An 18328-nucleotide genomic window follows, 5' to 3' on the forward strand; every position below is an offset into this window, starting at 1 on the left:
ATACTTTACCTTAAGTTCTACTAAGATATTAGCTTGGGAAGGATGCCAACATCTATAAGCGAAACTCTAAAATATGAAGGAAGGACAAACGAACATAAACACTTGTAGAGTGCCAAAACCAAAAATAAGCAGAATATCAATTTATAAGTCTAAAACATAAATGTGTTGCAAAAATGCGTAATAGGAATCAACATGCCAAGTTTGAATCAGACAATTCTTATATGTCTAAATTACGGCATTCAGTTTTGGACAGACGGACTGACTTTGATTGAAGAAAAGCTTCGCCTTAAAAACTTTAAATAATTAATGGTCATTTTATTACCAGGCATATGATGATAAATTTACCTGTACCGGTAAGATTTTAAATCTTTCTTAGCTATTATAAATTTAACTGGTAACCAAAGTTATTTAACCAATTTAATTTGTTCTTTGACCCAAACACTTTGGGTACTTATATTTAATGTTGATCGGTTAGTTCAAAACAAGTAGTATCCAAACTTTACAACCAAAAATTATCATCTACAGAAGGAATAATTTAGTTTATCATCATTGGAAATGTGTATCAATTTATTTTCCATCGTCTTATGCACTAAAATCTCTGGGTAAAAGACTTGAAGCACTGTTTTTCGAAACTGCGTAATTTTGTTTTCTTACCGTTTTCACTAGGGGTGTTAAATGTGACCTTTACATAACAATAATTCAAGCATTTACATTTTAGACATATAAGTGCACCTATACAATTTTACATGTTTACATTTCGTACTGTATGATAATTTACTGTTTTATTTTTAGGTTAGTGAACAAGATATAGAAGAAATGTTTGATTATGCTGATAGTAATAAAGATGGAAAAATTAGTTATCAGGTAAGTTTAATGGCAGTGCTCGGCTGTCGCAGCTATAATCATACACCCTTACTACCAAATACAGCTGCATTTACCATACAGTTGCTAAATCATTAATATTTACAGCCGCAATCCTTCTATAGTAACATGCTAATCAGTCAGCGACAAGCTTAACATGCTGGCTGACTAATGAATTATTTTTAAAACGACCAGCTACCTTGATCTTTTATACCAGGCAATTGTTCTCATCAATATCAAAAAGCCACCGGTCAGCTGTTCCTTTACAAAAGACAAGCTGTTATCCAGTCACTTTCAAAACTCATAACTGCTGATCCCTATTCTATCTCATTCGTCATTGAAACCTTTGATCTAATTTGACTGAAAAAGTAGGAAGATTTTTTGTTTGCCAGTTAAGATTTTGCTACTCATAGAATAGAAGAGTTCTCCATTTTGGGTCCTAGGATAGATTTAGAATATTTTATTTTCTGATTCAAGTCTTTGGATGGCTTCCGGCTATTTTTCTGTCTTTCCCTAACCCATTAAATATAAGTTTTAATTAACAGAATTTTTTTTATATTAGCAGGTCTAGAAGGAATGGTTTAAATCTAAATTTATTTTTTAGGAATTTCAAACAATGATAAATCCTCCCAAACCTCCAGAACCTCCAAAGCCAAATATTAAAGACCTAGAGACCTCTCTTTCATTTCATCAGGTAATGTCCGGGAGGGAGGGCACATTGGACCATAATTTATACTGGTACACAAAGTTTTATTCGTTGGATAAAAAACACAGGGTACTTTTACTGAATTTTATAATTTTAATCTACAGAAGTGGAAGTTTTGTGTAAAGTCATTGTTGATTTATACAATTTATTGTTTATTGTATTATCCATTAAGATTTTTTGGTAATACTAATTTTGTGATCAAATTTAAATTATCAAAAGAATTCTATTAGAAGTTATATACACATAAACTTGTATTTTAACAGGATGACAACCTGTATGTAAAAGATCGCTAAACTGATATGGTTTGTCTTTACAGTGGTGGATGTTTGATATTAAGGGAAGTCTTTAAATTATTTTTGGGGAAGCTTTATCATTTTTCCAAAAAATCCCTACTAGATAAAGGATCTAATTAATTAAGCTCTACTAATAGTAAATTGATTGGTATATATAAGAGATGGTTAAAACCAGGGTTCGGAAGCCGCGCGTACGCCGCGTGTAAGCCTCAGTGAAATCTTTATTTCATCACTATAAAATTCAGCTGGATGTATAAAACTGCTCTTTAGCAGACAATCCTTCTTTCTGAAATTTCTTTTTCTGCTCACAAGCAGGTTTAAAACTGAGGCTTATGCGCGGCTGAGGCGCGGCTTCCGAACCCTGGTTAAAACTGTAGAAATAATAAAAGTAAAATGACCCTATCCTAAAAATATCCATTTTCTAGCACTGGCCCAAAATTATAAATGTGTATTGAACATCTGTATTACACACATTTTATCTGATTTATACAGTTGGGAGGTAGGAACAATTTCAATATCAAAATACGTTAAAATAGGTATTTATTGCATCGTAATATAGACAGGTTTCCGTGGACATTAAAAGAAAAAAATTATAAGATTACAACTGGTATTAATTTCATGATTTAAAAAAAATATTAGTGGATAATTTTTCGCAATCCGACGATAAACATGATTTTTCAGTATGGATAAGAACTAGTTTTAATTCACCGGATATCAAACGGTTTTAAGGGCATTTTCTTAACTTTACATCAATTGAAGATTATATATCTTATCCATATAACAAAGAATTGATCACTTTTATTTTGATGATTGTAGTATTTTTTGCCCAGAGCCATGTAGAAACATTGAAAATAAATTAAATTAACTTTTAAGAAATATTAACTATTTTCAACCCCTAAACTGTTTAACATACAAAACTATACATTGCATTAAATATAATTCTCATTCTCATTCTAGATTTAGATTTTTTACATTATTTTTCAAGGAAATTTCTTTTAAAATAATCTAACAAAATATTTATATTAAAGGCTTAAAAATTCAGTAAACTAATATATAAAACAAGGATGACAACATCCATAAAAGCGAAGCACAGAAACGTTAGGACAAACGGACATTAACACTTATATAGTGTCAGAACTGAATAATCAGAATTTAAATGTATAAGAGTCGAAGCAAAATTGTGAGTAAATTTGTTGAAAAACTGCTTGATACAGAATAATGTTTATGGACATACTTACAATTTTAGGACTTGATTAAAGAGTTGCTTCGCTTATAACGTTATACTTTGTTGTACCAGGAATGAACATATCAAAAATCAGATCAATCGTATGATTAGATCACATAAAAATTTGTTATTAAAAAATCAACATGTTTAAAATGGACGTACGGACATTCTTGTAATGATTATAGAGTTGCTACGCTTTCTAAATTGAACCTAACTACTACAGGAATCATCATGCAAAGTTTGGAATCGATAGGACAATTCTAACCTGTTTAATTAACGAAAAGCTATCCGTTTGTGACGTACGGACCGACCCTAGTTATAGAAAAGTTTCGCTTTTAATAATATTGAATGTGTAATGTATACAAAAGTTAGTGAGAAGTCATTCGTTTGGGGGCTAAAGGGTAACATAAAAAAAACATAAAAAACATTTATTCAGTGACAGATTACGCCCCGTCTTACGAAGCAGTACATACAATAGTACACCAAGCTACTGCTTAGTACCAGGTGTACTTTACAATTTTTCATAATATTTATAAATTTAAATTGCATGACTAACACTAGATGTTATGTGTGGCACTGATTAGGCTTCCCTAAAAGTAGGAATATGCGTATCCGAGATGTTTGCATTGCCTTTTTTAGGTTGGCATTAAGTTAATAAGAAAAATAAGAAATAATAATGTCAAAATAAATGTAGGTAAAATTAAATGGACAGGGGAAAAAGAGAAGGAAAGAAGGGTTACAACAAATTTTAAGGCTAGTTTTTCTTAAATTTTAAAACCATTTCTGTAATTAATAATGTAAGGTTTTTAATAAATCCAGGCAAATCAATATATTTTAAGTACATTCATTACATTCTTCAATATTACATATAGATTTAAAAAGTTCATCTTTAAGATTTAATGCAAATGTTTTTTTAAGAATATTCTCATTTAAAAGATCTTTTTCATGACAAAAATTATTCCATAGTCTTTGAAATGAAAATAATGGAAACCTTTCAATTTTTTTAAATTTGGCTATTGAAATATAAAACTCACTAGAATTTCTTAGTTGTCTCTGATTTCTTAGATTATTTCTAATCCATACACCATCAAAAGAATTTGGTAGCCTCCAGCGAATAAAATCATAAAAAAATAGTAGTTTTGTATAAATAGATAGCTCCTTAATAGGCAAAACATTAATTTTCCTAAACAAAGGTGGCGTATGGCTGTTATAAGCGGATTTGTGTATAATTCTAATAGCTTTTTTTTGTAGGACTACTAAAGGCTTAATAGATGATTCTAAGCCACAGCTCCATGCTGGCAAGCAATACAATAAATGGCTATTTATAAAAGAGTGGAATAATGTTACTAAGGATTTTTCACATAATATATGCTTAACTCTATTGATTAAAAACAAACTTCTAGATATTTTTTTCCTTAAATATTCAATGTGGTATTTAAAGTTAAGTTGAGAATCAATAAACACACCCAAAAATTTAATTGCAGGAATTTCACTCTGTTGGTTGATATAACCCAAATATCTAATTTTATCTGTATCATTCTCATTTTCATTATTAAAATCTAATTTAATTTTAATTTGTTCCCAAGTTATGGAATCCTCCCTTTTATTAAAGATCATAAATTTAGTTTTAGTTGGATTAAGAGACATTTCATTGCAACGAAACCAATCACAGATATTTTTAAGTTCAATGTTGAGTATTTCAATTATCTCATTCAAATCTTTTCCTGATATCAAAAAATTACTGTCATCTGCAAAGAGTAGTGTCATTAAGCTAGTACAATTTTTAATATCATTGATATAAACTAGAAACAAAATTGGACCCAAAATACTTCCCTGTGGGACACCCTTGCTGACTCCTAATAAATCACTTTTTTTGCCATTTGTATAAACAAACTGATTTCTATTACTTAAATAGTTTTTAAACCATTCTAATTCTAATCCATGTATACCATTTTTTTAAAAGTTTTTTTAATAAAATTGTATGCGAAATTGTATCAAAACATTTAGCAAGATCACAGAATACCCCTATAGTAATTAAATTTTCATTTTTTGCTTGTCCTAGATAATTCAAAAGGTGAATCATAGGATGTAGTGTAGATTTTTTTGCTTGAAATCCATATTGATGTTCATAGATAATTTGATTAAATTCAAGATATCTTGTGAGTTGTTCAGATACAATTTTTTCTAACAATTTTGAAAAAATAGGTAGCAAACTTATTGGACGATAATTGCCAGGGTTACATTTATCCATTTTAGAGCTGTTACTATATTTAAAAATTGGCAAAACTTTAGCAATTTTTAATTGTAAAGGAATTTGACCTGTTTTAATAGATTGGTTAATAATGTGAACAAGAGGTACGGCAATACTATTTATAATTTGTTTTAATAAACAATTTGATAATCCAAACATGTCAGAGCTCTTTTTATTTTCCATTTTTTTCACTAAATTAAAAAGAACATGAATATTTATTTCTCTTAGCTTAAATACACTGTCTGTATCAGGAATAAAGTCGCACGGATTAAGTGGGGAAGGGTTAATTTGGCTGGCAATTTCATCAGCAATTGAAGTAAAATAAGTATTAAATTTGTTAGAAATATCATGATTATTACTGTAAGATGTATCATTGACAATTATTTCATCTATACACGATGTCTTGTCATTTGATTTTGAGATTACTTGTCTTAAAGTTTGCCAGGTTTTTCTTAGATTTTCTTTATTTTGATTAAGTTGTTCCCTGTAAAAAATTTTCTTTGCATCTTTTATTGCCTTATTGTAAATGTCCCTATATGTTGTATATGCAATGTTATTTTCTGGTGTTTTATTTTTTGAATAAATTGTCCCTAGCTCAAGTTTTTTTCGTCTAGAAATCATAAGCCCTCCCGTCATAAATCCCTCTATTTTATGAATATTTTTATTAAATTTAACTTCTTTGATAGGAAAATGTAAATTAAAAGCACAATCAAATACTTCATGAAAGTTTTCAAAACTAATTTGTGGGTTTAATTCATTAAGAACATTACCCCAGTTGTTCGTGTTTAACATTGCATTAAATTGAATAATTTTTTCACTTGTTATATCCCTGCTGATAAATGTTTTAGGCTTTTCTGTTTTTTTGTGTTTGAGAACTAACATGAAAAATAGGGAAATGATCAGAAATTGAGTTCAGAATAACGCCAGATTCCAATGTATTATTGCAAGAATTAGATAAAATATTATCAATCAATGTACATGAAGCATGTGTAACTCTAGTTGGTTTAGTAATTAAAGGCAAAAACCCGTTAGATAAAGTGTTCTCTATAAAATCATTTGTTTTTAAATGAGATTCAAATTTAAGGAGATCTAAATTCAAGTCAGACATGATGTAAGAGTCACCTTTATAAGATGACATTGCTGCTTGTAAATTTGATATTTTATCAATGAAATATTCCATCTGATCATTAGAACTCATGCCTTGTATTGGAGAATTAGGACGATAGACACAACTAATTATATTGCTTTTTTTCTGTTCAGTAATAACTTTCAATGTTAAAGATTCAAAAAGATTTTCTTCAAAATATGATAAATCATCAATTACAGTAAATCTATGTTTTTTATGAATATAGATTCCAACTCCCCCTCCCTTCCCCTTTTTTCTAGATGAGAATACAAAATTATAATTTTCAAGTTTATATAGATCTTGATCAATAATTGAAAATATTTCTTGAATACAAATTATGTCAAAATAAATGTTGTTTTGTAGAAGAAAATTGATATATTCTTTAAATTCATAAAATTTCGAGGGTACGGAACCAAGATTCCAGCTTAAGAATTTTATCTTCCTGCAATTCTTAAATTTATTAATGAGTTGTGTGTTGTCAAAATAGGAACATTTTAAATCTATACTGAGATACGGGCTTTCAATTTCGTTTTGATTTGCACTATTTAATTTATCAGCAAAACATTCATTTAGATAATTAATAAATGTCAAAATTTAAAGAAAAAATAGCACATAAAAAATGTTGTAAAATTTTTGCGTGAGAAAACTTAGGAAATTTTATTAAGGAAGGGAAGGAGAGAGGGGGTGAGAATATTTTAACTTCCTGTTGAAATAAGATATTTAGGGTGTATGAAAGGATATCTTTAAAAATTGAGGGGAAAAAAATAGCGAGAAATACTATTTTGAATAAATTTCAATTACTAGTTTAATTTAGAAGGTTAAGATTAGGTCATAATTACTATTAAATATACTAACTTTGAGCACTATTTAATTGTTCATTAGTTCATTGCATGATTTATCAAAAAACTTCACAGATTGTATCCTGTCTCCTTCGTTCTTAATATATTTGATCACTCTACCATCCAGGTGCCAGCATTTAGAGAATTGTTTACTTCTGATCAGTTTCTGCATTACATCATACCTCATTTTGATGAGGTCGGCGCTTATCGAGTATCTCTCTACACCATTTTTGACGTCAATTTCTCTTATAGGCAGATTTTTTTTGTTTGAGAGGATAAAATCTTTCAATGGGCGACTATGGAACCTTAAAATTATAGGTGGAACTTTGTATGATCCATTCTTGTCTTTCGGTATAGGCAGAATATGGGCATTTTTGATGAATTGACCTGGTTCAGTAGGCATTTTGAAACGGTTTTTGTTCGCCTCTAGCAGAGGTTTGAGGACCTCTTCAACTGCTTTCATGGCTGCTTGATTGTGGCCAAGGGACTTTTCCAGATCTTTATCAACTTGTACACCATTGATTCTTACACACTCGTTTCTGCTGTGTTGTTCTCTGTCATCAAGCTTGATTTTTAGCAATTTGATTTCAGATTTGTAGCTCTCCATCTCTGTCTTCAAATTTGTGTTAACAACCTTTATGGCGCTAATATCCTTTTCAATTTGTGGAAATTTTTGAATAAGGGGTAGAACCTTCTTGTAATTTTCCTCAAGGACATGGACCCTTTGTATTAAATCATCCAGGCTGTTGAGCTTATCCATCACTTGCTTGTGGTCGGAGGATTGTTTTTCCGTAAGCTTAGTAATAGCCTCCATGATATCTTTGGAGATATCCTCACTTGTCAACTCAATAGGAAGATTTGCAAAACGGTTTTTGTCCGACATTTTTAAAAACAAATTTTGTCCCTTCTAGCTTGAACTATGTATTAAAAGCGAGACATTTACGACACGTCCGCTCAGTTCAAGTATTTTAAGTCAACTGAATATTTAGATAAAATAATAATTGATGTAATATATAAGAAAATATATAATTGATTTAATGAGAAAAGCCTTTTTCCCCGCCTAAGTAAAAATTTTAAAGTCAGGAAGAAAAATTATTTGATAGCAAATTTATTGGAGCTCCCCTCTCTGGAACAAATAAGTCTGGTATGTCTTGGTGGCTACAGAAATACCAAAGATATTGAAATAATTTTTATTAAGAATAAATGCCCATGTATGTAATACATTGTAAAGTAAAGCTTTAGAATAGTAAGATATACGAAATAATGATAAATCACTGTGCTTTAAAATGTAGGCCGGAAGTCTCAGTAGGCATATTTCTTAAAAATTAAAAATAAGCACCAAGCCAAACAAACGTTTTATTTAAATGCTATTTTTCTCCACCTTTATTTTATTATGTTTGTCCCTGTTGATGGAGCAGACTGGCAGACTTTACCTTAATATTCTAGAATAATCCTTATTGATTGCCAGACCCCCAAACAAGAAAAAATATAAAGGTTATCCTACATTGCTGTTTAGAAATTTTAGTCTAATTAGATATCAAATAAAACGTTTTGAGAAATAGTTCCCTTGAATTAATTTGAAGGTACCTTTAAATTAACAAAAAAAATGTAAAACGGCAAAAAAATCTACATCAAACAAAATAGGTAAATAATTGAAACATATACTTATTATCAAAAATAAAATAAAAATTTGTTTGCATTCTTTTAAAATACTAGTTACTTCACCCTTAGGTTAGGGCAATTTAGGTCAGAAAAATAGCCTATAACCACTCAAGGACATGTAAAGCTTGCTTGAAAAGTAAAAACGTTAGACAATAAAACGTACTACTTAAAATAATAGGATTATATTTTGAAATAATAACAAAATCAGCTAATATATTCAAGGTTATTTGACCCTCTGGTGTGAACACAAGAAATAAATATTTCTTTCTCAACATATTAACATAACCATACTGAAGAACGATATGTACAATAATAAAAATGAATATGTATTTATTCAGTAGGAAAGTTATAAGTATCTATAACAACTAGTGACTGTGCCCCTAGTATCTAGGGGTGTGTATACAAAGGGGCAGGAGTAGAACCATCCAAAGGTTTAAATCTAAAAATAAGACCAGCACAAGAGAACTAAATCAGTTCAGTAGTAATTGAGATCTTAAGACTAAACTATTGTTGTCAGCCCTGCTAACAAAACTGGTATTGATTTTATGATATATATTTTAATATTCATGAAAAACTGTATGTAATACAGGCTGTAATCAAACGGAAATTAATAGGTTTCGAAGCCATGCTGGAAAGTATGGTATACAGTAATACCTACATCTGAGATGAATTCTTAAAAAACTTTTGCCTCACTAAAATCAATTTGCCCCTCAAAAATCAGTTAGGCTCGCTAAAAATTTCGAGGGGATAATTTTGCCTCACTAAAATTTGAGTGAGGCAAAAGTTTTTTTAAGAATTCACCTCAGGTTTAATAAATGTTCCCTTGTAACCAATTTACCTATCTTTAACACCTTGGAATATATTACACATATTGATGTTTATTATAAATTGTGTATTTGTGAGTAGAAAATGTATAAACAAGGATGCTAACATACATAAGAGCGAAGTATATCAAGTTTTACATGGACATACATAGTATTTTAGATCTTCTTATGGTGATGCATAACGCTTAAAATATCGTAATTAATCAAAAAATTAAATTGTGTTATATAATGTTATAATTGAATGTCAAAATACAAATTTCCTTTAGTCAAACCTTATAGTCGGAGGTATAAAAGAACATGAATATATTACAAAAAGGTTCGTCTCTTTCAATTTTGGTTAATTTGATGTTTAAAATCAAATACTACTTTAAAGTCAAACTGTTCTAAAATGCGCTAAATTTGATGACTTAATTTAATTGAGCACAATTTAAATGCAATATAAACATCTTGCGGAAGTGGAAATATTAGATTATTCCAACAAGGATGGTAACATTCATTATAAACATTATTATTCTTTAGAAGTCCTGTCTTGAGTTTTCGTCAATTTTTAACTATTTTACCGTGGCAAAGCAAACTCCCTAAACAAACAAAGACCAAAATATATTATAGGCTATAGGGCATTTTTGGTGGTACACTCCCCCAAAATATTTAAAAATCTTTCCAGGACCTTAATTATAAAAAATACCTATATCGGTTCAGCTAAGGTATAACTATAAAATTTTATTGATATGCACTCTTCTTTTGAGGCTAGGGGACCAGCTTCTATTTTGACTAATAGTATCTGCACTGAATTAAAACCACACTATACAACCGATATACTGCCTGCTGTTGCAATAAACCAAAAATTAAACACAGTAAACAACATAGTAGCTACACTATATTTAAACTATCATATCAATACTAAAATATAAACATAGTAAACAACATAGTAGCTACACTATATTTAAACTATCATATCAATACTAAAATATAAACATAGTAAACAACATAGTAGCTACACTATATTTAAACTATCATATCAATACTAAAATATAAACATAGTAAACAACATAGTAGCTACACTATATTTAAACTATCATATCAATACTAAAATATAAACATAGTAAACAACATAGTAGCTACACTATATTTAAACTATCATATCAATACTAAAATGTAAACATAGTAAACAACATAGTAGCTACACTATATTTAAACCATCATATCAATACTAAAATATAAACATAGTAAACAACATAGTAGCTACACTATATTTAAACTATCATATCAATACTAAAATATAAACATAGTAAACAACATAGTAGCTACACTATATTTAAACTATCATATCAATACTAAAATATAAACATAGTAAACAACATAGTAGCTACACTATATTTAAACTATCATATCAATACTAAAATATAAACATAGTAAACAACATAGTAGCTACACTATATTTAAACTATCATATCAATACTAAAATATAAACATAGTAAACAACATAGTAGCTACACTATATTTAAACTATCATATCAATACTAAAATATAAACATAGTAAACAACATAGTAGCTACACTATATTTAAACTATCATATCAATACTAAAATGTAAACATAGTAAACAACATAGTAGCTACACTATATTTAAACCATCATATCAATACTAAAATATAAACATAGTAAACAACATAGTAGCTACACTATATTTAAACCATCATATCAACACTAAAATGCATATAAATTTCATTTTGCAACAATTTCTAATTTTATTCAGAGACAAATAGAAAACTAAATAACTAAAAAGTTAATATCAGTGCAAAGATAAGAATATAGAGGGAAGAACAGCAGCTTGTAATACAGTGATGATGTAGAATATTGTGTTCCTTATTCAGTAAATGTAACTCTTTTTCAGTCATAGCTTTACAAACAAATAATTTACTATGAATAGATTATTTTTAGATGACGGAATACATAATAAGATTTTACTTTGATATACATTTGAAACAAATCTGTTAATGTAATGCACAAGTACGCGACACAATGTCCTAGATAAAACCAACTCGTTGATTCCACGACATATGGCTGGAAGTGTATCTTATTGGGTTACACCTTTTTTGGGGCTAAATTTTTTACTTTTTTTTGTCCTCATAGCAGGAGTAGAGACCATTTTTAACGTCTTTGTATAACCATTCTATTAGGTACACTATCTAGGAGTCTTATGGCAGTTGAGCTAAATTTTGAACAAATTAACTAATACTATATTCCTAGTTTTTAATACATTAAAACTATTTTCCTCTGTCACATTGTTTCCTCTCTAGAGAAAAGGGTGGAGGTGGAAAGGGTTTTGATAAACCAGGGAGGGAGGGGACATTGGACTGTAAATTAAATTATTACCCAAAGTTATCTTATTCATCGACTCAAAACTTTAGGTAATTTTATTGTTTTGTGATTAGTTGGTTTAAAACTACCAGTGTCTAAACTTTTCATCAACCATTTTAATCCACAGAAAGGGTAATTTTGTTTATACCATTGGGGATATTTATTAATTTATCTCCATAGTCTTATCTCTTAAGATCACTAAGAAAAAGAGGAAATTTAATTGAACCACTTCCGACATAAATAGCCAAAATAAAAATGTACTAAAATGTCATTATAAACACAAATTTAATTGTTTATATCCACTGAATTAATTCTTGACATAATGCTAAAAACTATATAATATAGGTTAATATAATAACAATCTTTTTATAAAGACACAAAAACTCAATCAAAAATTCTTTATATCAATTTATTTTTCAGCAAATATACACTTTTTGCGTGATTGCTTAAACACTGTAAACGGGGAAGAATGACCAAGGCAGAAAAATGTTTCAACTTTTAGCGGCAATGCTACTTTTTAATTATGACATGTTTGTTTATTTTCTAAAGGCAGATTCCAAACTCAAAGTGCCTAGAACCTTAGAATGTCTTCCTTTCCTTATTTGTAATAAATCAAAAATAAGGGGGGAAGTTTTTTTTTGATATTTTTTTAACCTAGACTAGGCTAGGTTAGGTTGGGTTATGTAAGGTTACATGGAGTACAAGGTATCTCCGCAGGTTTATGGCTCAACAGGTATTGAGCATATGATCAAAAAATCTATTTTCAATTTGTTTCAAAATTTGTTTTCTCTGTTCATTAATCTCTTTGAGGGAAAGTACCGAGCTACCCAATGAAAGTGTAAAAGTACCGAGCTACCCAATGAAAGTGTAAATTAGTGAAATTAATCATAAATGGAAAAATATCTAAACCTACTTTTATAATTACAAATTATCCAAAAATTAAGTTTTGTAAAGTAATTTTTATAACAAAAATTTTGTCATTACTGCGCAATTGATGATGATAATTGCCCTTGTTGTATATATTTAATAGCATAAAATATGAAAATTCATTTTGACTTTAAAGTTTACACTTTCATTTTGCATCCAAGATTTCACTAAATAAGCTTCTTCTTCATATCATTTATACAATTTGAATCTTTATTATATTACAGGCGGCTGTGCCCCAAACATCTAGAGACTATATATTCGAAGGGATATAGATTGGCAGAAAATAGCCTAAAACCATACCCTGACATGTCTATAAAAATAAGATAGAATAAAACTATTCATGGACATATTTGAAGCCTCACTGTAAAGGAGAAACATATCGGTACTGCGGTTAGCGAGATCCTTCGCTTCGACAAAAAAGCTTACCCAACTTCTTTATATAATAGGATAAACTTCTTGTTTTACAGCTGTAACAAGAAGGTATAAAATGGTCAGTGGTTACACTTTTTGTACAATGATAGATCAATGAACAAAATAATTTATTGCTTTGACAAAATTCTAATTCAATAAAAAAAATTTGACACGGTTTCTATTACACTTTCAATAAAACCTTTGTTTAAACTAATCTTTGTATTTGATCGCAATTATTTAAGAAAGAAAAAAATCATTATAAGGAACTTAAAAAATTTGACATTCAGCTACTAAAACTTTAAAGGTTTCATTAAGCATTGTCATACTCATAGCTGCTCGTAAATATTAAAAATACAACTATGTTAATAAATTTATGAATTATTACACATAAATTTAATGGTTATTTATCGCATCGTATTAGAGACAGCTTTCCGCAGATGTTAAAATTAACCATAATGCTTTTTAGTATGGCTGATAATCCGTTTCTTATCCAGCGGATATTAATCGGTTTCAAAGCCATACTGGAAAAAAACTTTTACAATTTTCATTATTTATTATGTTTTTTATGTTTAGTTGAATCCTGATGGCCAACCTTGCCTGACTGAAGACCTGAAGGGCCAACAGCCAGGAGGAGGTGTACAACAACAACAAGAACAAGTCCAAGGTCAACCTCCACAACAGCGGAGACAGTCACAGCATCATATACATAATAACAAAGGACATAACAATCATCAACAACAGGTTTATTTCATTTTATTGTTAAAATACAAATAAATGGTTTTTGGTGTATTAATATAGGTAACACAACTATTTTATTGTAGGATTCTATACTAGCTTGAGGTAACACAAAATAATTGTACTAGAAGAGAAAATAAGATTTAGAAAAATCGGGAGGAGGGGAGGGGGGGGGTTGTTAGTTTTTGTTTGTGTTAACTTAAGGTCAAGGTAGGTATGGTTTTAATACGTAAAGATAGGTACCGCGTGGATAGGTAACGCAGGTGTAGGTCCGCAAGGATTTTGCACCCCAATATCCCCTAAAAACTATTCCCCCCCTTATTGTTGAATTCATTTTCAAAATGATGGGAGGTTGTTCAGAGGCGTCCAAGCTTTTTAATTTGGGGGGGGGGGTAAAATTTTTTTTAAGGGGGGGGGGTAATAAATTCGTTTGGGGGAGGTAATCACCCTATTACCCACCCCCCCTTGGACGTCTATGAGGATGTTTCTTTGCTGTTTCATGTATGAAGGAAACCCCTGAAAATACTTCAGTTATATTTCCAAATTCATTAGGAGCAACTTTGTATCCTTAATTTCCTTTGATTTCATAGTTTGAAGTTAATGTTTATTAGATTATATACCTTAATGTATTCTTGAAATACATTTTAAAATTTTAGTTTTCCCAAGACCCTGAACTGCACCACCCTGCCACCAACCACCAACACATGTCCACAAACCAACCACATTTGTCAGTAAATCAACAAATAATTGATACACAACACCTGCCAAAAACTAGAAAACTGCCTTCCACAGCCAACCATCTTCCTCCAGGTATATGTATAGTACTTATTTATTGCATCATATTATAGACAGCTTTCAGTGGATAGGAAGGTGAAAATTTATAAGATTAGTTCTCGTTTTGTTAGACCTTATTTTAATATTTTTTTATTGCAAGTAGTCTATATAACAATACAATACACTGGTTGTTCACGGAAATCAGGTATAACCAACAACCAAAATAAATCTAAAATAATGTTTTGGGGGCAAATGGAGACGTCAATTTTATGACGTGTTGCCCCCCAACGACAGCTGAAATACACTTATAGGTTTCGTGAATTTTTTCCGAATAAATTCCGTTATTGTATAAGTGGGTTGTTTAAGATATTGAAAATCAATTAGATCAAGTCATGATTTTAAAATAGATTTTGACATATGGATAAAATATATTTTTTAAAAGAGCATACCTTTGAAAACAATCAGTTAAATTTTCAAAAAATGCATTTTAAAATTTTTTTTTTATCTAGGTGGAGGAATAAGGCAACCAGGAGGAGGAATTCTGGTAGGTGTCCACCACAATCAACAACAATATCCCCACCACAACAATCATCAGAACCTCCCTCCCTTGCCACAGCACAACAACCTCCCTGCCATGCACAACAACCACAACAATATTCCTCTGCCCCAGCAACATCAAACATTGAGTGTGTCCAATTTTATGTCTCCCAACACAGGTAAAACTTATAATCATTAGATATACTTATTTTTGTTGAGTATCAAATAGAGGTTTGGATAGGAACAATATGGTCATAATTTGCCTTAAGAATTATTAAATATAATAGGAATAGCAAAAATAAATAAAGATATGATTGTTTTTGTAAATAAATTACTATTTGATGTAACCTAAATTCCTAATTCATAAACTAATATTTTTTGTCTGTAGCTTAAGAGTTTGACTATACTATTTTATTTTAAAAATTGTAAGATGGTTTTAGGCAATTTTTCTCCGCCTTTCTCTTGACCTTTAGGGGCGAGCTGCTAGTAAAGTTAGAAATAACTTTTAACACATGCCTTTACAACTCTCCAATAGAAATTGTATAGACAAGACAAATCATTAAAAAAACAGCCAGTGAAAAATTTTTTATAATTCTCAAAATTTTAGGTATGTATGGAGTAGCAAATACAAGACTGTAGGAAAACAATAACTTATGATGCCAAATATAAAATCTAAAAGTACAGACAGCAAATTTTCAACTTAAAATCATAAAAATCCATATTATCTTTGGTGCCAACTTAAAATAATAAAGTACCCCAAAATTTTAAAACAAAGTTTTTTTTTACACATTTCAAAATATTTAAAACAAAAATCTTCAAATATTTTGAAGAATCATGATATTTTTAGAAAATTACCCTAGAAAAAATTTAGTAAATGAACATTATACAATGCCCTTAAAAACTAGATGAAAACATTGTACAGATATGTAAAAAGGTAGATTACTAGAGGGATTCCTTTTCAAAAAAAGGCTGTGTTAACATTAAGTGGCAGGATAGTTGTGAATTGACAATTCAAAAATTATGATATTATACTATTAGTAACATTTCCCATGTTATTTGGGTAATTTTTACAATACCCTCACATCTCCAAACATTCTTTTAGTTTGATATTGAATTGCATTAGGATTTCATACCCCCAATACATTTATTTTCTGTCACTCAAATGAGATGGAAAATGTTTAATTTTCTGATTCTATACTGTAGACTGTGACCTGTTCTTACATTTTGTATTAGTTTTCATCTTAAAATTACAATTGAGTTTTATTCATTTCTGAGTTAATGTACTACATAACATAAAATAGGACAAATATTTATGAATTTTGCAAATCATCGATCATTAATAAAAATAAAACATTCAACAAAAAATATGTGAAATCTAATTAAAATTTAAGGATTTTTAGAAGTTTTATTTAAATGGACAAATATTATTATTAAGCCCATGTATATTTTATTAATTTAAAAATGTTGTTAAATAACTAGATAATTATGTTAATTGTTAATAGTTAAACTTTGTTATGCAATTACAGAGTGTTCTTAAAAGATTTAAACTTATATATTCAAATATAAAACTTTTTAAGTTTCAAATTTCTAAATAAACAAATTAAAATTTTTTTTTTGTGAAACACTTTGTAATTTATAAAATCTAGAATACTATTTGTTACCCTGTGAAGAACATTATATCTGGCCTTACTAGAACCACATCCAACATTTTAGTTTATATTTCATGCTTATTAATTTGCCTTAATGTCAAATTTGATATTGTGGATGATTTCAAATATCAAATAAGATGTTTAATATATGCCTGTTTGTTTGGTAAAAGTGCATGTACATCTTATAGTTTTTTCGTTAATTTATTTAGTTTAAAAATTGTGGATAGATTATTTTCTTAGTGTTATTATATTTTAATATGGCGATATTTTTGTTTGGCAATTGACCTACATCTATAAAATGACCAAAACCCTGCCCAGGATCATTGCAAAGTTATCCTAAAGTTTTGGATTTTGTGCTCTAGAAGATTTTGAGATCTCAATGGACATTCAAAAGACACATCCAGTAACTTTCCTAAATAGGATTTCTGCAAGAAAATGGAAAAATAAAACAAAACTTGTAGTTCATGCTAAAAATGTAAAGCAATATCATTTTAATTTTGTGAGAGATATAAAAAATATATGACTTGTATGGTAAAGTGTAATATAACCCAAATTCAGACACTGTTCTAGGCAATATTACATCTACATACATATATATTCAAAAAGAACAGAATGACTGGGTTAAAATAAAATAATAAAATTCATTTTATGAGAAGAAGCTGTGCCTTTTCTAAATCAATTTAAAAAAACATTTTCTCAGAAAAAAAGGTTTGAATTAATGTTTTGTATGGCTGTTATATAAAATTAAAACCATAATTAAACTGATAACATCTTTTTGCTGTGCCCTTCTAGCCATATACGACCAAAGATAGCCAAAAACCTGACCGTTACTTTAAAAAAATCAATTTAAAGTAATTTTTTATGGGCCATCCTGAATCTCCATTGTATGTAATATATACATTACATACCATTTTATTCAATGCAGGGTACTTACTCCCCGACAAATTGAGCTACACACCACACAGACAATAGATTTCATTATTAGACATATTTTATTCAAAACAAAGTACTTAAATCACCTAAAAAACTGCATAGCACACTAATTTATGGACTAAACTTTTCTGCTGTTAAAATAGTAAAAAAAAATATTAAACATAATACAAGAGAATCTTTGACAATTATCTATTTTAAACAGTCTTCAAAAACCT

The 18328-nt window shown here is 29.2% G+C and overlaps 1 protein-coding gene across 1 annotated transcript; it reads left to right on the top strand.

The window, feature by feature from the left end:
- Positions 1-329: 329 nt before the first annotated feature.
- Positions 330-17137, top strand: LOC145315181 (uncharacterized). The gene is made up of 7 exons (XM_080155222.1): positions 330-353; positions 793-864; positions 1466-1555; positions 14059-14226; positions 14877-15030; positions 15504-15710; positions 16139-17137. The coding sequence occupies exons 1-7, from the start codon at positions 330-332 to the stop codon at positions 16168-16170; spliced, it is 747 nt and encodes a 248-aa protein (XP_080011348.1). The 3' UTR covers positions 16171-17137.
- The last annotated feature ends 1191 nt before the right edge of the window (positions 17138-18328 follow it).

This window comes from Acartia tonsa, chromosome 3 (assembly GCF_053477335.1).
Source record: "Acartia tonsa isolate MP-2025a chromosome 3, ASM5347733v1, whole genome shotgun sequence".
In the NCBI taxonomy this organism is placed as follows: Eukaryota; Metazoa; Arthropoda; class Copepoda; order Calanoida; family Acartiidae; genus Acartia; species Acartia tonsa.